Here is a 23157-nt window from a genome sequence, read left to right on the forward strand (position 1 = left end):
ATATTCTGCAATTTCCAACTACATTTGAATTAAATATACATTGTTTCAGTATAATATTTTTAAATTGAATGATACATACTTGAGAATAAGTGATATTGTAATAGGACCAAAAAGTCATTATACATTTTTCATTTTTATTGTATGTGAATTAGTACCTCAGGTTTTAAGTTAAAAAAAGTATATTTTTCAGGAAAGGCTTACAGCAGCCTTGATCTTTAATCAGGGACCAAAGTAATCCTCTTTACTGTACATTATGTCCTGTCTGCTTCCAGCGCTAATAATATCTGTGTAATATTGATGATGGCAGTGCTGAAGGATGGTGAGGCTCACCTCATGTGACAGAAGTCATGAGTGGATTAGCCACTCTTTAACTGGAAGGGGTCCTGACAGGGATCATCGTGTGCAGATAGACCTGTGGTTTTTATATTAGTAGGAAGGTCAGGAAATGTATGCATTCGGGATTTGCAGTGAGAAAACATAGCAATCCCAGGGGAACCTATTGGCTTAGCTCATTGAAACTGGCCTTCTCAGACTAGCCAAAGAAAACCAGAATGACTATAAAACACTCCTTAGGGAGCCCTGGAATAATTGTGAGCCTGTTCTGTTCTCAGAATAATGAATCGCTTACTCCTTTTACTGTTGAGCTTTGAGTAAATAGCTGTTCGGGATTAAAATGCTTTTCTTTTTCTTCCCGGAATCCACATTTCAACAACAGATCCTCAATTTATTTAATATTTATTAAAGAATAATGTAGTGTTCTGCTCCTTTCTGTAACCATTTACATAAGTAAGGTTTGTGAAATGGCTACTAATTATTTTATAGCATAAAATGGATTACCTAAATGTCCAGCTTCGTATTCTTAGGTATATTAAGGGGGTGCGGTTTCTGCAGTTATACTTGTTTAGGAAGCTTTTTTGCTGTAGAATGTACGTAAACCATGATAAAAGTCTCAGCAAGGCTTATGCTATCTGATAAGTAGCAGTGCTAGGCGACGGCAAACACCAACTGCTGGCGAATCTGTTTTCTCATTAAAGCAGAGAATGAAAGCCAGTCTGCAAAGCCATTGCAAGCAGTCAGGTCAGAAGCTCCCTTGAATGCTTATTGATTGAACAAGAGCTAATTGCAAAACATCTTAACATTTCTGACAGCATCAGTCACAGTCAATGAGCAATTACATTTAAAACTCATGCCCTTCTATGACTGAGCAATATAATTTCCACTATGTAGTTAAGAATTATATGGACATGTTCAAAGGGAGCACTAAATGTACAATAGTGTGAGATGTTACAGGAAATGTGATTGTATGTGGTAGTCAAATACAGGGAGTTTACGGTCTGACACTATTGTGTCTTTGACATGCATGCATTAATGTTGCAACTTCTGATTCCTTTTTTTAAATTGTGTATGAGAAAAAAATCATCACAGAAGTGCTCATTTTAAAACGTAATAGGAAGTGGCATCCTGGACTTTCCTTGATTTGAGGAGCATGATGGCGTGTTTCTGGAACGTTGGAGGGGGTGCAGCAAGTAGTGTTTACAACCTAATACAATAAACTGCCATAAAAAAATCACTGAAGGTTACATTTGCAATACGGGACATAACGGGGAGCCCAGAGAACTGTGGTGATGGCAATGCATGAGAATGAAGCCTTTGAAATATCTGTAAATATGTACTTGGCTTTCACAGTGTCTAGCAGGGCAGAGCTGGGCTGCTGTGAGTGACAGCTGAAAGGAGTAGCTGCTGTATCAGGGGGATTAAACAGATGGAGGCTGCTGTTCTCTCAACCATCAGCATTCTGCTAAGCTCAGTAAATATCTTATCAGCTCCCTCCAATCTTCAAGGAAAATACTCCACTAAAGACACAAATGGAATATTTTATTTCACAGAGAATAGATGTCTGGGAGAATAAAAGGGGCCCTAAACACATTTGAACTATGAAGATTGTGTCTTAATACAGCCTTCACATTTTTGTTGCTCTTTGTCAACCTGTTATTATATTTGGTGTGTATAAAAGTAATTGTAAGGGGTAATAGCAGGTCAATAAAATTCTGTGCAGCATGTGGGGAAAAAATGCTTCACGTTCTTGCTTTTCCACCCATCTTTTTCCCCCCCATTGAACGAGCTTGTGTTGATTTTCCCCCCCCTTTCTGCATCAGACATATTGTGGCAAAGATTCCTGCAATTTACCCATCGACACAGCTGAAATGCAAGAGTGCACGATAGGCAGAAGAGGAAGGAGAAAAATGAACAATAGAATCTGAGGAGGCTGAATTGGGCTTGCTTAAAGAAGACTGTGAAAGCTGTCAAGAGGCTTGATTGATGGGCTCTCACAGCAGTCCCCTGTGCAAAGCAATAATGTTCCTGCCTTTTGTGAAAGGGTTTGATGTGCCACCAGGGTCAGAGCTTATCAGCAGGAAGGGCCAGCATTTCAGAAGAGGCCAAAGTGCAGTCGATAATTTATATGGGAATCTTACACCTTTACTCCCACATTGTGGGTTTTATCTGAAGACTGCCTGCCTAATAGTGCAGTATGAATATGCAAATTATACCAGTGGAAGGTATTCATTATAGCCAAGTTCTGCCCGTATCTCTGTCAAGACGTGATGTAATATAATACCGTCAATGTTATTACTACTTTCAGTGCATTTCAAATGGCAGTGCTGAGTGGTGAGAGCAAAAAAGTGAAGGCAAGGGGAATACTGTTAACTAGACAGGATGAACTCCTGCAGGCTGAGGAGATTCAGGCTTTTCAGCTCTGTCAGGAAGTTAAATGCCAGTTTTGATTTCCTTAAACATATCACAGTGCAGCAAACTAATTTTAGTGTTCTGCTATTGCCATATTCATGATGTTACAATCGCAGCATGTATTGAACCATCAAAATTGTGCCCACATCTGCTAGTACAAACCTAATAATTTGCAGGTTTCTGGAAAAAAAAATTAAACACTTTTCCCTTTTTTGGCCTCACACAGCAAGTGTAATTACAGAGCATTTGTGGGAATGTGTGCATGAGCTGAAATTCCAAACCAACCCATTTGTTAGGCTGCTGTGTGCTGTAGGTATTCATGTAGTTGGAAAATGAGAGAGTTTTATTAGGGAACCTTAGTCCTGCTTCCCTCACCCCTCAAAAAGGCAATGAAAAATGGCAAAAAGAAATGTGCTTCAGTGAGTGCTGACAAAGACTCTGCTATCTAGCCATGCTCATGAGGAACACTGTTAGTTGCACTCCATTAGTCTTGTTTAGTGGAGAGCTCTGGCCTCTAAGCACATGACTGAACTGTAGTTGACTTTTTTTTTAAACTTTAGCTGATAGGAGTGTAGGATGGAATGTCAGTCAAAAACGTATTTTTATTCAAAACAGTATTTTGTTAACATTTGTGGAAAAGTAGGAAACGTACCTTATCTTCAAAGGTTTTGTGCCTCTATGTAAATATAAAGAATTGTATAATTGTGGTATATTTGATATTGCATTAATGGCTTGTAGATCTCAAAAGATGCAAATTGCATGCAAGATGAATTAAATATTTTCACAAAAAGGGAGTTTGTGTATAATTGATGTTATTTTCTTGGACAAAACAAAACAATCCTTTAACAAAGCTATATATATTTGGTTACTTATGGGGAGAGAGGGTGAAAAAAGAAAACCTAGAGAGGCTTGTTAAGCGGCTGATAATTTATGGATACTGCAGCTGCCTGCCAACAAGGCTTTATAATGCTTTTTGTTTGGCTTGGAAACTGCAGATGAAAAGAGCCTGAGGTTGGCACAAATAGTGCAGCATTTCCAAAACAGGCTTTAATAGGCTTTTAGGCATTCTACATGGCATGAACCCGTGTAGCTGCAGACCTATAAACATCTCTGTTTTTGAGCATTTATTTAAGGGAAGGTTAAAAGGACAAAATTAAGGCTAGCATAGCATTGTAGCTCATATTGGTGCATGATATGTTACAGAAGGGGCTTCTTCTACCTGTTCCTTTTCTTGGAACATTTCTATATTTTGTAGGATTTTGTATGTGTGTGTGTGGGGGGGGGGTGTTGTGTTCCACACTGTATTAATGTAAAATAGTATAAAAAAACTATAGTGCATCTGCATTGTATGCCGAGATTTTGCAATAATGATATCTAAGACATAATCAGCAATTCTCTTATTTGATCGTTTAAATATATTTGTCATATTAACATTTGGGTGTATTTATCATATAAACGGCCTATATGTTAGGTTTAGTTAATAAGTGTTGATTTTTGAAAACGGAAGTGAAGCAAAAGACACAAAACCATGACTATGTGCGTTGCTGCTGGTCTGCTGCTCTTTTTATTCTGGCGGGGGTGGTAATAAACAGTTTCAGTGATCCTGTAATTAAACTAATGGCGGAAATGAACGTGACAGGCAAGATGAAAGCCCAGAGTGCTAATAGCTGTGATAATCAATGTGCAGTGATAAAGAGGGATGACAGCCTTAAAGAACTGTTGGCTCTTGTCATTGTAATGGTGATCAGAACCTGAATAGCTGTCACAGAATAAAAGCTTTTTTTAGCTTCCATATCATAAACCCACTAACATGTGATTTAAACTGTGTTAAAGTCTGCTACGTTTGCACACATTTGTCCTTCTGAATAACATGCCCCTTTATCCTTGGATGTACATTTCTAAAATGGTGTTACCAATAAATAAGAGCTTCATCATTTCAGCAGTACTTAATGCAAGTATCTCGTTGATATAAAGGTACTGTACAGATTAGATTTCTTTGTTGAAACCTCTCAGACCAAGCTGAAAATGGAAAAGGCTTTGTTTCAACACAATTATTTTCTGTAAAGTAGAAGCACTTGGAAACATACCTGAACTGCTTGAGGTGCTTTCAAAGCAGGATTCATTGTTATTGTGTTCAGTAATATCCTTCGTGGCAAAGCTCTTGATTTAGTTTTGCTTGTATTTGTACTGAAGGTCAGGAAAAGAACATTTAGAGGTTAATTCCACACTGTTTTACTCTCTCTACTTTTCAGCATGGAATTAACCTTTACTTGTTCCTTTGCAGATTGCACGCTGACAAAGCTCACCACTGTAACCTCTTAAAGGTCAGGAAGTAAGGTTTTGTTCAACATGTGGAAATAAAAGCGTGTTATTTTAGGGACTGCACAAATGCAGCACAAAATCCCATATAAACAATTATCCTGTATTTTGTTGCCATTGCATGATTGGCAAAAAAAAAAGTAAACTTTTGTTACTGGACTTTTCATGGGTTTTCAAGTTGTTTCTGGGTCAAAGTTCTAAATATAAATTTGCATGACTGATGGGAAAAATTACATGACGACTAAGGGCCTAGTTAAATGAATCAGTTCTATTACGAGTAGCCTCACATTATCTTTACTCTTTTATTAAGGTGAGACATTAAAGGTGATTCACTTCACAATAAAATAAATCGGGTGATTTATAATGCATGCGTACACCTGCTGCTTGGCTCTTTGTTTCACTGGGACAGCCATAAAAGAACCGCAAGCTGTCCATGTGGTGGTCCTTGAGCAAAACTGCAGGACCAAGCCAACCTCATTTCTAGTAGAATCTGCCAATTTAAGACATTTAAAGGAAATGAGCATTCACATGCCTGGCCAAAAAATAATAAAATGTTCTATTATTCTGTCAAAGGAAAACTGTTTTCCCAGTTTGTCAAGCTGTTTTGATGTGTGTGATACAAGTATAGAATACAGGCAAGATCACTCCTGCAGCATTGGGGCACACTGTGAAAAGTGAGCTCATGTAGCCTCAGGTACTGTAGTTTTAGCTGACCAGTCAATTGATTATTGATCAAGTGTCTCTACACAAGAAAGAAATGGATGGTAATGAATAAGCCTGAGTCTAGTTTTCCAAGAAGCTTTCCTTGATCAATACATCTCATTGGGCTTTAGAGTAAAGGCAACAGGGAATTTGACACTGATGGAAGTGGCAGTATTCTCAGATATTGGAACACACAGACTCTTGGGTAAATGGTGCATTATTTTTTATTCTCAGATCTTGCATATTTTGTGACCCCACTAAGTAATTAACAGCCCATTATGCATTTATACTATTGGAAATAAGGGTATTTAGTGTTTCTTTTTAGTCTTATTTTTTTGTACTGTTTCATAACATCTAGGGAGCTAATTCCTTTGTTTGCACTGAATTTAGGATTTAGGGAAAGATTTCTCAGCCCAAGGGATTAACTTAGTCTATCAAAGGCTATTAAGTTTCAGAATTTTGAATGAGTCACAATGTAGGTATTTGGGAAAAAGCATTGCACTGAAACCAAGCCCACTCTTTTTAATCACAGTGTTAATCTTATTGTGAAATGTATCCTTGAAAGAAGACACTTGCTTTGAAACCTGAGCTATCCAAGGTCACCTGTCTGTAAGCAGTGTTGATTTATTGTTAGGCCTGTCCCATAGAGAAAAGGATAATTTGATGTATGAGATTCACTAGCAGGTCTCAATTGATCAAAAATCCACTTTTCTTAGCAATTGAAATGTCTAATATTATGCCCAATTTAATAGTATCTTATTTTCTCAGTAAATTCAGGTCAGATACAGTTGCTTGTGTATTGAGTTCTTTTTACATCCATAAAGTCCCCTTTTGCTGAAACTGTGTATTTAATAACATTTAAGATATTTGTTTAACAGTGAAAGGTTCTTTGTAACTGTAAAGAAGATATGGTCAGACTCCACTTAGTACTTCTTTCAATGTCTTTAATGAAGAGGATCTCTAATACTAATTTTAGCTTAGACATTTTATATTCTTTGTGCTGTATTGTTGGAAACATCTGATAGCTACCTTTTTGTATGTACTCTGGTGCACCAGGCTTAAGACTTATTTGGACTGATTGGTTGTGTTTTATTTTTCCTATTATGACATGTGAAGCAATTCAGTTGCAAGCTTTTCGTTTTGGTAACACATCTTGTGTTAACCAGTCTTCTTTTTGGTAACCAGGATTTCGTTTACTCACTCCAGGTTCCACCCTGACCCTGGCTTTGTTTTGCTTTTATGAACCTTTTGCACACACTTCTCAGGTCCTGCATCGTATTCATTCTGTTCATTTATCCAAGATACTTGCTCTTTGTGCTTTCTGGTGCAGAGCTCGAGACAGCCAATCAGGGTTTAGTTCTCCCAGCTGGATGTGGCCAATCAGACTGCCTGCTTTTGTTGGAAACCTGAAACCCTCTGGGAATTAGGTCTAACAAAAGGCTTTCACTGCAGACAAACGTTAAGTGTCTGTGCTGACTTTTCCTGTTTTTAATTTTATTACTTTAGCCTTGAATGGAGGAGTTAGTGTGTCTTTCATGTTCCCTTTTAAGCAGTTTTAATTATGTATTTTTCAGTTGCACATGAGAGTTTGCTCATACAAAGACTCAGGCAGCTTGTTGAGAACAAGAAAGCAGGAATCATGCTGTTTCTAATGCTTGTTGAAATTATAATTAGAAAACCATCTTTTCACAAAAAACCTAGTGATACGCAGTGCATGCTTCTGTGTGATTAAGTCCAAATGCATAAAATCAAGCGGGTATACATTAAAGCACTAAAAACATGTATTTCCCTCTCCTTTTCAACATTGAATTACTTGTTTATTTCTTGTGTAAACAGGGCTATATGACCTCTGCATGTTATTCTAAAGGACCACCCTTTCCATTTTAAACAGTCTTTGCTAAAAACAAGATTCTTCAGAACCAATTAAAATCTAGATTTGTGGAAATCTGCCAGTGTATATTTTGTGACGTTACCCAATGTCTGTAATCCAGTACTACAAAGTAATGAAAATTTATAAGTAGTGCGTACTCATATAAAATAGTGCTAATTATTGAGATTTAATAAGTGATGCCTCGTGTTTCAAAATTGAATATTATTCAAAGTAAGGTGAATTTAAAAGCTCTATCTGCATGTTCATTTCAGTCATGAAAAGAAGCTGTTTTCATTTACATATATACTATGCTTTATTTAACAAACTGCGTATTTTAACTCTTATTAGGTCCTCATATGTAGGCTTTCTCAGGTTGTGAACTCTTTTTTTAACCGTCTAAATGGGTGATTTTTAGCTACAGGGGAATGATAAATGCTATGTTTTTGTGATGCAGATCTGTAATGCAGAGAGACTGTAGGGCAAGCTGTTATGAACCCATTTTTAAAAAAAGTATTGAATTTTTCTAAATCCCCTTTCGTCTGGTAAGAAGGGGAAGATAAGCTTAGTGGCCTCTGAATGCTAGCTTTGATAAGAAACGCAGATGACAGCCTATGTAAATCTTTTTTTGATAAAGGCAAGTTCCTCTTGGTTGCTTTCTCTGCCTGTGGAAGCAAATGAGAAGATGGACTCTGGTCATTCTCAGCCTTTAAGCACCACTGACTAGTGCACAGCATATACTGGCTGCCTGCCAAGCAAAAGCAATTATGTGTAATAATAGCAAAATTAAGAGGTGAGTGTTGCTGTTTTACAGCAGGACGTGGCGAAAACCCATTTCCTTCTGTCAGCTGTATCTCGATTACACACTAAAAAAACAATTTCCTGTGGGGCTTTACTTGAGGTCACTGAAACCAAAAAGGAGGAAGAAGACAGACCGCAGCCTTTGAAAATGGAATGAGAATAAAGTGTAAATCTTGAAGACGGGCCACTTCTGTATATTCCAGCTGTAACTGTCTTTTGTTTGTTTCTGACTCACAGGTGTCCTTGTGGTGAATGTGACTTGGAGGAATAAAACCTATGTGGGGACACTATTGGATTGCACAAAGCATGACTGGGCTCCTCCCAGGTAACCAGATATCATCATCAAAAAAGAATTTTTCCTTGAGGAATTTTTTCTTCTTCTATTATTAAGAGTGATGTTTTTCCAGCACATAAGTTGATGCCAATTTTTGTGTACTTTTATCTAGCTCTTCAGTAAATTGTTTATTTCATTTAAGATCAATTGTTAAGGTATTAATTTGTTATTCTACATATAAACATTTGTAGAATAAAATCTTGTCACAAATGCACAGGGTGCTTTAAACAGTCTGTTTGTTTTTCTTAATGTCTTATAAATTAGGCACTGATGGAAGATTGCCAAATATAAAAAAATATTGTATAAATACCACTACATACTGTAATTTTATCATTTGTCATGCAAAGTGTCATTCATCACATTATTGTGCATTAGGTACACATTGTTCTTGTGTATATTTGGCTTTGTGTTTTAGAGTATCCATAACTGGCCATAAAAAAGACAATGGTGGATGCCAAGCTCACAAAACAAAGGAGATATTGAGTGAATCCAATATTAGAGAATTAAAGAGCTTGAGCAAATAGCCATACAGAAGCAGTTACAGGGTGCTGTAAGACATTTCAGGTCTTCATTAATTGAAACATTTATTAAACACAATCAAGCCACATCTTCTAACCCATCTATAATTTTTAAGGCAGCATTTGGGTGTAGAATGTGTACATACCTGTTAAATTGATTGTTGCTTGAGAGTTACACACAAAGTTCTGACATCGGTTCAGATTGAGTGTGCAGTGGCCTCTTGGTTTTCTTCAGTTATATTTTTTTTTCTGATAGCCAGCGCTGCCTTGGTACATAAAATTCCTTCATAATAGTACGTGTCCTGCATTTTTTCATGTTTTGTTCAAAATGTTTTCAAAAAGCAGTACCCGCAAATACAACTACCTCACGTTTTATGAGAATATCTTTAGTATATTTGAATTGAATTTTTCCCTAATGTTCAGGCTGAGATGCTGTATTTTCATGTTTAGATTTTGCTTGTATTTTTTTTATTGAATCCCCGGTTATTTGTTGTCATATACACGTCAAGTCTGGAATCAAGTGTTTTTTTTACATCACTCACCTGCCGAACTTCAAGCCATTTGTCTTTTGACATTTCTCAGGCTATGCAGCCTTGTGCAGTAGGTGTAGTGCTATTTGGAAGAGCAACTCACAAGCCAGCAAGTTCCTAGGAGTTAAATGGGATGCTGTTTCACATGCCAAGAGAGCCAAGAGAGCTCTGGCTGACTAATGGGATCTCCCGGTTGTGCGCTACTACTTTGGGAATTCCAGTTACGGTTAGCTAGTGACATAACCCAGGCTGAAACCTGCAATTTTTGCTCATCCAGCATTCAGGCAATCTATTTTACCAGTAAAGCTACTTGGGAGCCCTCTTGATTTGCCTGCAGCACTGAAAATATGTCTAACTCCATTTAACGAAAATGGAAGTGTAATCACATGGATAAATCTAACACATTTTTTGTTTGCTTCTAGGTTTTGTGAATCCCCGACAAGTGACCTTGACATGCGTGGTGGCCGGGGTAGAGGAAAGCGAGCAAGATCAGTTGTTGCTAATGCTCCTGGTATTGAACCCAGTTTTGCAGAGGCCAGAGGACTGCAGCACAAGAACCGCGGTGGGGGTGCCAATGGCAAAGGAAGGCGGGGAAGTCTGAACTCTAGCAGTGGCCGTAGGACACCTCCCAATTGCACTCTGGAGGAAATCAAGGCAAGCCCGACAGCTAATAACAAACGTAAAAACAAGCCATCTATGGAGCTAGATCTAAATTCAAGCTCAGAGGACACTAAGTCTGGAAAGCGAGTTAGGACAAATTCAAGGAGTACTCCTACCACTCCTCAAGGAAAGTCTGAGGGTTCTTTTTTGGACCAAGGCTGCTCATCTCCGGTGCTAATAGACTGTCCACATCCTAACTGCAACAAAAAGTACAAGCACATCAATGGGTTACGCTACCACCAAGCACATGCACACTTAGACCCAGAAAATAAATTGGAGTTTGAGCCAGAGAGTGAAGACAAAATTTCTGACTGTGAAGAGTCCCTGGGAAACGTGGCTTTGGAATGTACAGATACAACCTTTGGGTCCTTAAAGGGACCAAATTCTCCTGGGAATTTGGGCGCAGCAGGGACACCAAAGGGAAAAAGGGAAATGTTAAGTAATGGCCAGAGCCCTGTGATGAACTCTAAAATGGGCAGGAGTTCTGGCAAAAAGAAAGGACATATACACGACATGAATAACCTGCCCATCATCTCTAATATGACTGTGGCTTTAGATAATTGTGTGGTCTCAGATGGTAGCTCTGTTTCGGAGATGCCAAAGCTGGAAGCTGAGGGTATAATTGATAAGAAGGGCGTATGTGAGAAAGACAAGGGGAAAAAAGCAAACAATGGGAAAGTGGATAAATCTCTATCCAAGCCCAAAACTACCAGGCCTATAGCACCAGCCCCTCCTCCACCTCAGCTGATAGCAATTCCAACAGCTACCTTTACAGCCACCACCACTGGAACAATTCCAGGCCTTCCCTCTCTGACAACTACGGTTGTCCAGGCAACACCAAAGAGTCCTCCTTTGAAGCCCATTCAACCAAAGCCTACAATTATGGGAGAACCAAGCACAGTAAACCCAGCTCTTGCCTCTCTTAAAGACAAGAAGAAAAAAGAAAAGCGCAAGTTGAAAGATAAAGAGTGCAAAGAGGCTGGGAGCCCCAAGATGGACAGTAAGCTTGCAAAGATAGAGGACTCAAAGAGTGCTGGGAAGGAGATACCCGGTCATTTTTTAAAAGAACACTTGAACAAAAATGAGGTGCTACCAAATGGTCTTTCTGAGTCTCAGGAGAGTCGAATGGCCAGCATTAAAGCTGAGGCCGATAAGGTTTACACGTTTACAGACAATGCGCCCAGCCCTTCAATAGGGAGCTCCTCTAGACTGGAATGTGGTACACTTGTAAATGGACAATCTCCTATGACCCCTTTACATGTCTTAATGCAAAATGGAAGTGATGGCACTGGCACCAAGACAAATAGTCCAGCGTACTCCGATATCTCAGATGCTGCTGATGATGGTGGATCTGACAGTCGTTCTGAAGGAGTAAGGTCCAAAGCTAGTTCACCCTCAGAGATCAATTCTAACAAGGAAAGTGTTGTCAAGAGCCTTCCTGCTACACCTGCCCAAGCAGCTCCAGGAAAAGAGTCACATTCTCCTTATTACCATGGATATGACCCTTATTATTCCCCCAATTACATGCACTCTGGACAACCCAGTACTCCTGCATCTGGAAATGGTAGCAATTCCCAAGGGAACAAGTCCAAAAAGGAGGGTTCAGAGGAAGAGGGTGAAAAGAAAGAAAAGGCAGAGGCTTTAGCTTTGGATGCTAAAAAGAATGAAATGATCAATTCAAATTTACAGGCCCAGCACCAATCAGTGATCACACAGAGGCATCCTGCACTTGCTCAGTCACTTTACTATGGACAATATCCCTATGGGCTTTACATGGACCAGAAGTCATTAATGGCCTCTAACACTTACAGACAACAATATGAGAAGTATTATGAGGATCAGCGACTTGCGGAGCAAAAAATGACTCAAGGAAATCGAGAAGGAGAGCGGAAAGGAGACCTTCCACAGAAAGAACAATCAAAAGAAGACATTAAACAGAAGACAATCCCATCAGCAACAGTATCAAAAGCTCCACCCACCCCAGATTCCAACAAAAACTGTAACAGCAAATGTGGGCCTGGGATACCTGCCAAAACAGAAGAATCTGGGAAGCAACAGATTCTGACAAATCAGCAACAGCATCTTCAGTCAGCCAAGCAAATGGAAAACCATCAGCTTATCAAAGAGGCTGTGGAAATGAAATCTGTTATGGATTCAATGAAGCAGACCGGAGTGGATCCTACATTACGGTTTAAGCAGGTAAGCATTTACCTTCTATTAGAACCAGACATTCCTCAATATAGATTGCTTGTTCATAGTTCAGAGGTATACCACAAAATGTGTAGCACGTTATTTAGAATTATAGTATGTATAATTTTAACATTAACAAAGCTACCTTTAAGTAATTGGAAAAAGTGGATAAATGCAGAGCCCATGATTTTTAGGATTGCCATATATATGACATGGAAGCTGGATATTAAAAGAAGAAATGTCATGTAGTCGTTTATTATGAGTATTGTGGATGGGAAGTTAATTTTGGAGCACTAATTCTTTTGACAGATTACATGAGACTTAGGGAATACTGTAACTTTTCTGTTGCTCAATGCTGATTTTATGTATATTGAAGAAATCGGTCTCAATGGCAAAAATTATTTCAGAAGAATGTTTTAAGCACAGAAGCTACAGTGATTTCTTTGTGTTTGGAGAAAAATGGTCTTTTGCTGCATGTTTTTGTAATCTTTTTTTTTTTCCATTTGTGCTGCTGTTGAAGTAATGTTGGGAATTAAATGGTGCCTTTGATTAACATTCAAATATAATCTTATTACTGCTATAAGCAATTTATGAGGAGCATTATTTGTCTCTTTATAACCAAATAGTGCTGTGAAAAGGTTTGAAAATCTTATTATAGCCCCAAGCAGTGGTACCAAAGTCATCTTATGATTTTAATAAGGAATTTAAATTGAATTTTCATGATGAGGTCCAACATCAGCAGATAATACCCAGTTGTGTACTGTGCTTAGACAAAGCTTTTGATATAAGGATATTGTGTACTTGGGCAGTTTAAAATACATGTTCTATAATTGCTAAACTGTGATTGTTATTAGGAAATTGTTCTATGCAGCAGTGGTTTATATAAAGTGCATTTTATGATTTTATATTTTATGCCATATGCTTTTGTATTTTTGAATCAACTATCTGCCTCTTACATATTTCTGTAGAACCAACAATTTAAAAAGATAGATTGTTGAATATTAACAATTTTGTTATTGTTAAAGGTACAACCCTTAGAACCCTAAAGTCCCCTTTAACATGGGACTGTTACCTCTTTCAAAAGTATACCTTTACCAATCTTTGGATTTTAATAGTTTGTTTTAATCAAAATGATGGTCTCAAAAAAAAAAAAAGTAGGATATTGTTTTTTAATGTTTGAGGACTTAAATCAGATGCAACTCCTGACCAAAACCTTTGATTTCCATTCAGGAGTCAGAGTCCCGATCTTGGCACCATTATCCATATCAGGCCAAATACATGGAGCAACAAAAAACAGAAGAGCTCGAAAAAAAGGCCAAAGACGACTGTCCCAATAAGGCTGGAGGAAAAGATATCTCTGGCCTCAACCTTACAGTCTCTATGACCACTGTCAAGGATGAACCTAAGGACCTTAAAAGGCAGGACTCCCACTTGGGCTCTGTAGAGGACTCAAAGAAATCCGATGAGCGTGGGACACCCGTCAGTGGAAAGGACTCAAGGAACGCTCGGGTTGCCGTGTCCTCGCCCATGAGCCAACACCAGTCCTACATTCAGTACCAGCATGCCTATCCTTATTTGCAGATGTATGATCCCAACCACCCAGCTTACAGAGCTGTGTCCCCTGTCCTGATGCACAGTTACCCAGGTAAGCACCCAAATGAAAATAAGCAGACTGAATGCTGTTGCCTACAAGCCCCTAATTCTTCAGCAGTTTGTTTCTACTTCAGTGTTGTTGAATGTATATTCATGACCTTTAGGTCACAATTTAAAAAAGTTATTATAAATCTCCTCCTATGGGTTTTGACTATGGCCTAAGATTCTTGCTCTATTAAAAAACAACTGTTTTGGGGTTATAGGTTTAGATTTTAGAAATACAACTGTGAAAGAGGGTATTCCTGTTTGTACTCAATTGAGATGCTCACTGTGTAATGGCCGATTTTCCTGTCTGTTTCTTAAACATGTTTTAAATTATGAAGGAAATCATAATATTGCTTATTTAGTCTGTGTAGCATTTATGTGGTCTAAACTTTAATGGCACTTGAGGCCAATTTAATTGATCCTGTTCAAAACTGTGGACCTGTGGGGCTGATTTTAATCTGTCAATTTCCTTATGGCTGTGACACTTAGAAATTGAGACCAATAAGTGTATTGCAGTGCTCAGCGTGACCCAGAGTAGAGAACACCCATTACAAACTGTAAAATGTTTAAATAAAACCACAAATCCTGTGTTTTTTTAATGCTTTGATGTTTATTTATATCACATGTGATGTGATGTTAAACGGGCTTTACTTAAGAAAAGGGTGAATTATTTTGTATTTTATCATGAGATACATTACTGTCCTTGTTAGGGTTTTGTGTATCTGCACAGATTAATGTAATCAATGCTTGGATAAAATTACAGTCTGTTTTTTCAGGTTTCCATTACCCTATCTATGGGAAGATGGCAGGCAGGGATGAGGTGGAGAAAACAAATACTAGTCCAAGTATAAGCACTAAACCTGCTTCTGAGTCAAAAGCACTAGACTTGCTGCAACAGCATGCCAATCAGTACCGCACTAAATCTCCTGGGGTGAGTGTAACCAGACTTTTCATTTTCCTTCTAATACTGCTCTTTTTATTATAGTGTGGGCAGGTATAAAGCTGCAGCTCGCATCAGTTTCCTTAATTCCTACCTTGTTAAATGGAGTTAGTGTCAGTCTTGTGTCACAACATGAAGATAAGGGCTAAAGGCCGTAGACATGGGAACTTTCCATTTTTTGCACTCTATCATTTAAACCAGCTATCTTCCAATTTTTTAAAGAACGATATTTAATAGTCTTGACCAATTGGCAATAGGGGAAAAGAATATATTCTGACTGAAATTATAGTATTGCAAGTTTTATAATAAAGATGGCAAACTTGTAAACACCTTGATTTTTTTTATGAGCCACACAGATTTTAAAGTTATTACTAATAAAATAGAAATAAAAGAAATGGGGATGTTTTCCCTTCATCACCAGCTCCTGTGCTTCATGGAAAATTGTCCTGCTCTTTTGTTTTGCTGATCAAAGCCTTCTTGCCGTCCTCACTCCTGTAATTATGTGCTTATCTTGTAACTTACCATGTTGATCTCTGAAACCACCAGCTACACCTCCCTATCCCCCTCCCCCTCCTCCACTTAAGTGTGCAACGCATATCCCCCAAATTCAAGTAGACAATGAAACCATAGTCAGTGGGTGGTTTACAGTACCCTCCCTCATTCTAAGAAAAGAGCCTCAGGCACAAGGAATGCAACTGGAGTAGGAGTTACACAGATCATTTTGTGACATTGTTCAAAAGATATGCATTTGTATAAAGCAAAACGCTGCTAAATGTCGTCTGGCTGTTAAAACCCACTCGCCCCCTAAAGACACACCACACCTTTATTTTCTTAACTGTTCTGAATGTAAGTAATTCGACTAGCATTGGTAAAAGGGACCAATTCTGATTTTCTCTCCAGCCTGCAGAGAAGGGACCTCCTGAACGGGAGAGGGAAACGGAGCGAGAGAGAGATCGCCATTCTCCATTCGCCAGACATCTTCACACACATCATCACACACACCTAGGAATGGGCTATCCCCTAATACCTGGGCAGTATGATCCATACCCAGGTAAGAGCAAGGGCTGCAGCGGGAAACAAACTATTACATACCCTCATATGAAAATGGGGGAAAAAAGAATAAGTTTATATTTTGATTATCACAGCACACAAACAAATTCAGTGATCATATCTAAAAATAGATATGAATGCCCTCAGATTATATAAGACCATTATTTGAATCATGGCTGTAGAAAATAATTCTTAAAAGCTGAAATAATATTAAGATCCCCTCTTTTTCCTCCATGGGAATTTCATGTAGCTAAAGTCCCTAGATAAAAATAACTATCTCATATATGTAACTGTTAGTTATGCTTACATTAGGCTGTAATTGTTGTCAGAATTCTATGGTGTCATAATCGATCATTATAGTTTCTGTCTCCTGGGCATAAAAAAGAGTGTTGATAGTGCACTATGTAATGAATACATCCCACAGGCTTTTTATCAAAGCCTTACACTCAATCCAAAGACATGCTGACCAGCAACCCTGTCTCAGAATTGAAGGAGACTTCTAGATTTTATTTTTAACAGATAATTAGAGGAAGGTGCAATTAATTCCCATTTATTTGACTAGGTAAGGGGGAGGGGGATGATGGATAAGCCTCCTAAAACAAACACTGTGGATTACCAGGATGAGGAAGTTTGTCAGGGTCTTGCTAGGGGAAGGCGGCAATTTTCTAGGCTTGCTCTTTGATATTTGTGAATTTGCACACTTAAGAGTTGTAAGGATATTAACCAGGAGCCCATTTTCCCTCCCTGCAGGTTTGACCTCAGCAGCCCTTGTAGCCAGTCAGCAGGTGGCTGCTCAGGCTTCTGCATCTGGCATATTTCCTACACAAAGGAGGTAAATACCCTGCTCATCTATTTTATTCTGAGGCCAGATTTTGTCAGAGGGAGGAGTGATTTGGTTTCATTATTGCAAATTAATTTGCATGTGTGATATATGATTATCCTTCGCAGCTTCATTTGTAAATTATCTGGTAAATTCATAGGAGCCCATAATACTGCTACTATAGTGTACATTATCAAAGCATTTTAATTATTCCTAGCATTCATATCAATAGGTTAATTTTGTTATATTTGAAACTCATACGTTTGTACTTCTAAATCACTCTTAAATAAACTTGAATTCATGTGACATCAGACAGTATTCATAATTACCATGTAATGTAGTATTAACGTAAACATTTGTGTTATTCCTTTTTTGCAGGGAATGATTGGACGACTTGTACATAAGAGACATGTGACTGGATCACATGAAGATACACTTTAATATAGACATCAGTTCCATGGTGTTATTGATTGCCTTGATGGCAGGCAAAAAAAAAAGTAATTTCATTTTTTTTAATTCAAGATTTTATAAGAGTTACCAATGTTGCTGTAATTAAACTTTTGTTGAAATATATATTCTTAACTCTTTATTTTATAACAGTAACCAGGCTCACACATGCAGGATCAGCTGCTAGTGGCAACCAGAGAAAAGGAAGTGTGTTTGCCACAAAATAGCCACTTTGTTAAAAAAAATGTATAGAAAAAATATTGTTCTGTATTGGTGTGCCTGACCGTATGTAATATTGTAATATTCCTTACATGCCCTCAGAGAGGCTAGCTGTTAAAGTGACACCTTGGTACAATGTAAATGTGTACTATCTAGTGGCTCCTTGGCTTTGTATTATTTAAAATTGCATTTGTATAAATTTGACTGTATTCATCTGTTTGTTAATGTGTCTTGTGAAGAATCTTCATTTTGAGGGCTCTGGGTGCCAGTACCATAAAACTGTGGTGTATATACTGTATAGATTTTAAATGGCAGATTATAAGTTTATGTAAAGTATCTAGTTTTTTTATGACTTTGAATGGCAGTTTACCCCCAATAGCCTGCATAGCTGAAGACATTTGTGATTGTTCTATTACTTGAATAGTCCTGCAGTCTTTTAAATGTTTACAATTATCAACATTTAGGAAGAGACTTTAATGTCGTTGCCTGGTTACTTGTTTCATGCTGTAATCTAGTTAATTTTATGTAAAGTGTATATTGAATGCTTTCTTTTTTATACCTGCCTTAAAAAATAATTTGGCAATCAGAATAAAATAAGTTGTTTTTTGTAAATCAGCCTAGTTTTGTGTTTTTGTTTTGGTGCAAAATATGAGATTACACAATTTGGGAATGTGGATCATTTTATCTTGTTTTTATTCTGTCATTTCCTTTTGAAATTTAATATTTTAGACATAATAATCCTATTCTCTTATGACTCTTGGGAGGCTTGTGCTGAAATCTAGATGCAGAGATACAATGCAGTGTGTTTTCTTATAATTCCCAGAAGTGTATCAAGTTAACATTTGTTTTGACTTAATAAAGAACAACATAACTTGATTTTTTATTTCTTAAAACTTCCTTTTACTTCTAGCTTTTACTTAATTGTTTAGTAGGTTAAATTGACCATTTTTCAGAACTTTACAGTGGTTTGTTTGACTGATATTCTACATAAGCTGTTAAAATCGTAGAAAATCAATGGTGCAATACATGAGATACAGTATTTTAGATGTAAATAAAAATGTAAAGGCAACATACCGTTAGCACTACATTATTGTATCCTTTCATTCTGTTCCATCTGGAAAAATCTTAAAAGGAAATTTCCTGAGATGGCATCCATCAAAAAAATACTTCAAAGAATTAAAGTAAATTGCATTTTGTTGCATAACAGTTGATCTTGGTGAAGTTCTGCTGTTTTTGTTTTGAGAATTTACTGTGTGTTATGTAAAATCCAGTTAAGACTATATTTTGACAGAATTACTACTTTGTTGAAATCAAAGACCAATTCCACTATTTGCTCAGAGTAATACTGCCATAATTCATGGGGCCTGATACATTATATTAGAATGATGGGATGATAATACACTGACAACTGTGTCATTTCCAAATGGAAAGGTTAGAAGACAAGAAAAGCCATTCAGCCCATCTGGTTCATTTTAGTTGCCAAAAGCTCATTGATTTGTGGAGCTGATCCAGTTAGTTTTTTAAATCAGGGTATCGGCTTCAACAACATGGCTGAGTGGCTTGTTCCAGATTCTCAACCCTTTGTGTAAAAATACTTCATGGTCTTTTAGATTTAGAAGCACTTCTGTGTTGTTTCAGTTTAAGTCTTCTGATTTGTTTTTCATTGGTGACTCTGAAGATGTCCGTCTGTTGCTTTGACTTTGTCAATGTTTTTGAGGATCTTTAGTATTTCAATCATATTTTAAACCTTAAAGCAGATTTTTCTTTTCATTTAAAGGTATATACATTTAAAAATAACACATGACAAGCTGTAGAAAATTCTAGTAAGACTTTTTATTTCTCAATCACAGTCCACCAGTACACTTTATCAGTGCAAGAGAACCAGATGTTATAGTGTGCACATTACTGCAAAACGTTAGGCTACCAATAAAATAGATTTTTGGTAGCCATTAGCAATGGGCTAATGGAGCAGAAATCTTCCTGGCTGCCACTATGGGTCTTTAAGATCCCACAGCAGTCAAAGTTACAGAAAATAAAATACAAGCTATATAAAAAGTTTATCTTATATAAGTATAGTAAACATACATTGGATTTTCTCCATAGTTATCACTTAAATATTTGACTGTGTTGTGAAAATGGTTTCATACAAATGTAGTCAAAAGTAACTATTTTCTATTAAATACAGTGCCTTCTAAAAAGACTGGGTCAGCAAAATGCAGTCTGTCTCAAGATGAAACTAAGGACTAATGATGTCAGCAGCAGAATGAGTTTTGAAGATTACAGAAATACATTGTCTACTTTTGTAGAAGGGAATGCTTCAGTACTTATTGGGTGGTGCTTCACCTATGCAATGACTCAAAACATAGGGCAAATGCAACCGAGGAGTTAATCGGGAAGAAAAAATATTAATTTGGCAAAAGTTGTAAATCCAATTGTGTATGCGTGTTGTATTGTTTTATAAGAAAATGGAGATGAAACACCTCAAAACAGACACTCAAAGGACAGAAGCAAATCATCTCAAATGATTATGCACTGTCTGGTGGGCTCAAGAATTACACAGTTATGCAATTATTGCTTCATATATATATGCAACCAAATACTTCTGTGCTCTGAAATTTACTTGAGTGAGTGTGTCCCAAAATGTATTGTCACTTAAAATCACTGGGTTGATTTTTGTTTCTAGTATGATCAAATATATGCATGGAATTTACCAAAATAAATGTTACATTGTACTTATTCATATTAATATCATCATCACAAATTCAAATTGACTCTAAAGCAATAATAAGTAATATAGCATTGTGTTGTCCCAATAATTGTGAATTAAATGGGATTGTTTGTCTTGCAATCACTTTATAATTATCATAATTAAGGGAAACTTTATCTCATCACAAGAAATCACTTAAGTTGTTTTATATTTTATATAACATTTGTGAAGCAATCTGAGTGCATGCCATATTGCTTGCTTTCCTTGGTTTCTGTTTAGCTTTGCAAATGGGTTGAAATGTGTGCTTGAAAGACTTCAATGAAGGCATTTTGCCTTTGGAAAATAATCTGTTTTAAAATAATCCTATCATTGGTCTAGTACTGTTGGTCTAGTAGATATTTTATATAATTATTTTATTGTTGGATCCATAAAATACAATCCCACATATTCTGAATTAAGATACTATTTTTTAACTGTTTTACTACTAATGAAAGATGCACCTGAATGTTCCCCCTGCTAATTCAGGCACTAGAGTAAATATTTGTTCTGAACAGATTAGAAGTGAATACTAACACAAAATACTGCAATACACATTATCATGTAAAGCATTATCTTTTATAATGCAAATCTTTTCACTGTAAAACTGGCAGATGATCACTTATTCCAGAAACAAGAAAGAAAGATACTTGAGGTTACATGAAAGAAGGATGAAAAAAACACTTTACATGGCCTTTGACATTATTGTTTTGTATTGAAGTGTTGTACAGCAAGATAGATATAGAATAGAATAGAATTTCACACGTGTATCCATCAGTATACAAATTATATTATTGTTCCATATATATAATGTATTTCTGTATTAACAGAAATGTGATGTATGACTAATCTGGGTGTCAGCCTGTCTTGTACAGATCTTGGAGACTTAATTACCTTCTAAACCCAAAATATGCAGGGGAGCTCTGGGTCAGAGCTGATGGACATTAGTATGAGAAGATTGTGTATTTCAGTCTTTCACAAGGATGTCAGGGGGAACAGGCAAATTTACTTAGCAGAGCTGTCAGTCTCCCATCCTCCATGAGTCTAACATAACCAGATGCATGAGTCCCTCATGAAATCAATCTTCAAAAATAGATACAGATAAAATCAGAACAACTACACTCACAAGAAGTGAATTCAAAAATCCCAAAACTTCCGAAATAAGATTTTATAAAATACAAACTGAATTTCTTTACTGTTATGTTATACGTAACACGTTGTACAGCTTTTCTTTGTTCATATAGGACACACAGCTAATACAAAGAGTAGAGAAGGAAGATAAATAAAAATAATAAAAAATGTAAGTGTTTAATACATATAGGCTCTAAAACGTCTTTTAAATACGTTTTTTTTTTCTTTTTACTTTCATTTCAGGCGTTTGAGAGATTTAAGTGAAGATATGGCAGTGGGAATATTGAAGACAAAAATAGATATGCAATCAATTAATCTATTTTATGTTGTAATAAACCTTAACTATTACATTTACAAGATACTAAAATGACTAGATTGCAATCAGAAAAAAATATCCAAATTACAGTATAACCTTTTCTACAGGTTTTAAGGCCAGCCAGCGATTAAACTGAGCCTTTTATTATTACCTCCCAGTATGCAGCCACTGTGGGCACATGATCATGCCTTCCAATTACAAGTCATGTTGATGTCTGGACTTCACAGCTGAACACTTAAATAGTGATTGTATTCACTAGTTATGAAATCCTCTTTAAACCAGATGCAGCCTGTCACATTTAATATATCAGCACAGCTTTAGACATTATAGCAATCATTGCAAGGATGCTAAGCTCCCACATTTGTTTCCTTTTCAAAATTACTGTTTTCATTAACTCTTAGCATCCTGTCTGTCCCTAAGTTATATTTTGAAGAACTGTACTTTCACTATAATTTTGCTTGCGATTAAAAAGAGTACATCTTAAAATTCATTTTTAATTGTATATATACTATAAATCCTATATAATTATTTTGAAAGTAGTAATTACCTGCCATAATTACTAATCTTCCTTCCTGATTACACTAAAGCATGTAGCATTTTTGCCTGTTAATAAACAATTACTGCATGTATTAATGAACAATGAAATGCCTCAGTCTATATTTTATATCAGTTGCTCATTGGGCACATGCATAATGCTATTTACATTCTAAAAATAAGTTGATAGGTTAGGCTCACTAAGGGTTTCCCCATTTCCCCTCAAATGTATCTCCCCAGAAAACAGTACTTTCAGTTATTAGGATGCTGTACACAAAAAAACACAACATTACCCAATTGCTTGCCCCTTTCTTTAAAGCTTTATATTTGCTATCAGTATTATAATCTTTTTAAGCCTGTTCCATGGTTTTATATTACTTTATATTGCTAATACATAATAAAAATACTACACATTTTGAACAAATTATAATAATTATGATTCTGTGGATTTATATATTACCTTCCCAAAGGACCCAATTGTATTTACATATAGGAAGGAACTCATCCATCAATGAAGGAACACCCATTATTAGGTAGAGAAGTGAGTAATTGCTTCGCCAATTGAATTAAAGGCAGACATTAGGAAGGCCAAATGGTACAAGCCCAGTGGAATTTATCCAGGATACCAGGGTTAACACCCCTACTCTTTCAAA

At 36.8% G+C, this 23157-nt stretch overlaps 1 protein-coding gene across 3 annotated transcripts in view; it reads left to right on the forward strand.

Moving 5' to 3' along the window:
• znf608 (zinc finger protein 608) overlaps positions 1-18849 on the forward strand; it is a 51502-nt gene extending 32653 nt beyond the window's left edge. For all 3 annotated transcript variants that reach the window (XM_015368600.2, XM_015368594.2, XM_069187230.1), the window contains exons 3-9: positions 8672-8759; positions 10239-12675; positions 13897-14311; positions 15081-15235; positions 16145-16295; positions 17045-17126; positions 17493-18849. In XM_015368600.2, the coding sequence (XP_015224086.2) occupies positions 8672-8759; positions 10239-12675; positions 13897-14311; positions 15081-15235; positions 16145-16295; positions 17045-17126; positions 17493-17499 (3335 nt within the window). In that variant the 3' untranslated portion in view covers positions 17500-18849. The remainder of the gene's footprint in view (positions 1-8671; positions 8760-10238; positions 12676-13896; positions 14312-15080; positions 15236-16144; positions 16296-17044; positions 17127-17492) is intronic.
• Positions 18850-23157: the final 4308 nt, after the last annotated feature.

The sequence above is a fragment of the Lepisosteus oculatus genome, chromosome 3, assembly GCF_040954835.1.
Source record: "Lepisosteus oculatus isolate fLepOcu1 chromosome 3, fLepOcu1.hap2, whole genome shotgun sequence".
Classification (NCBI taxonomy): Eukaryota; Metazoa; Chordata; class Actinopteri; order Semionotiformes; family Lepisosteidae; genus Lepisosteus; species Lepisosteus oculatus.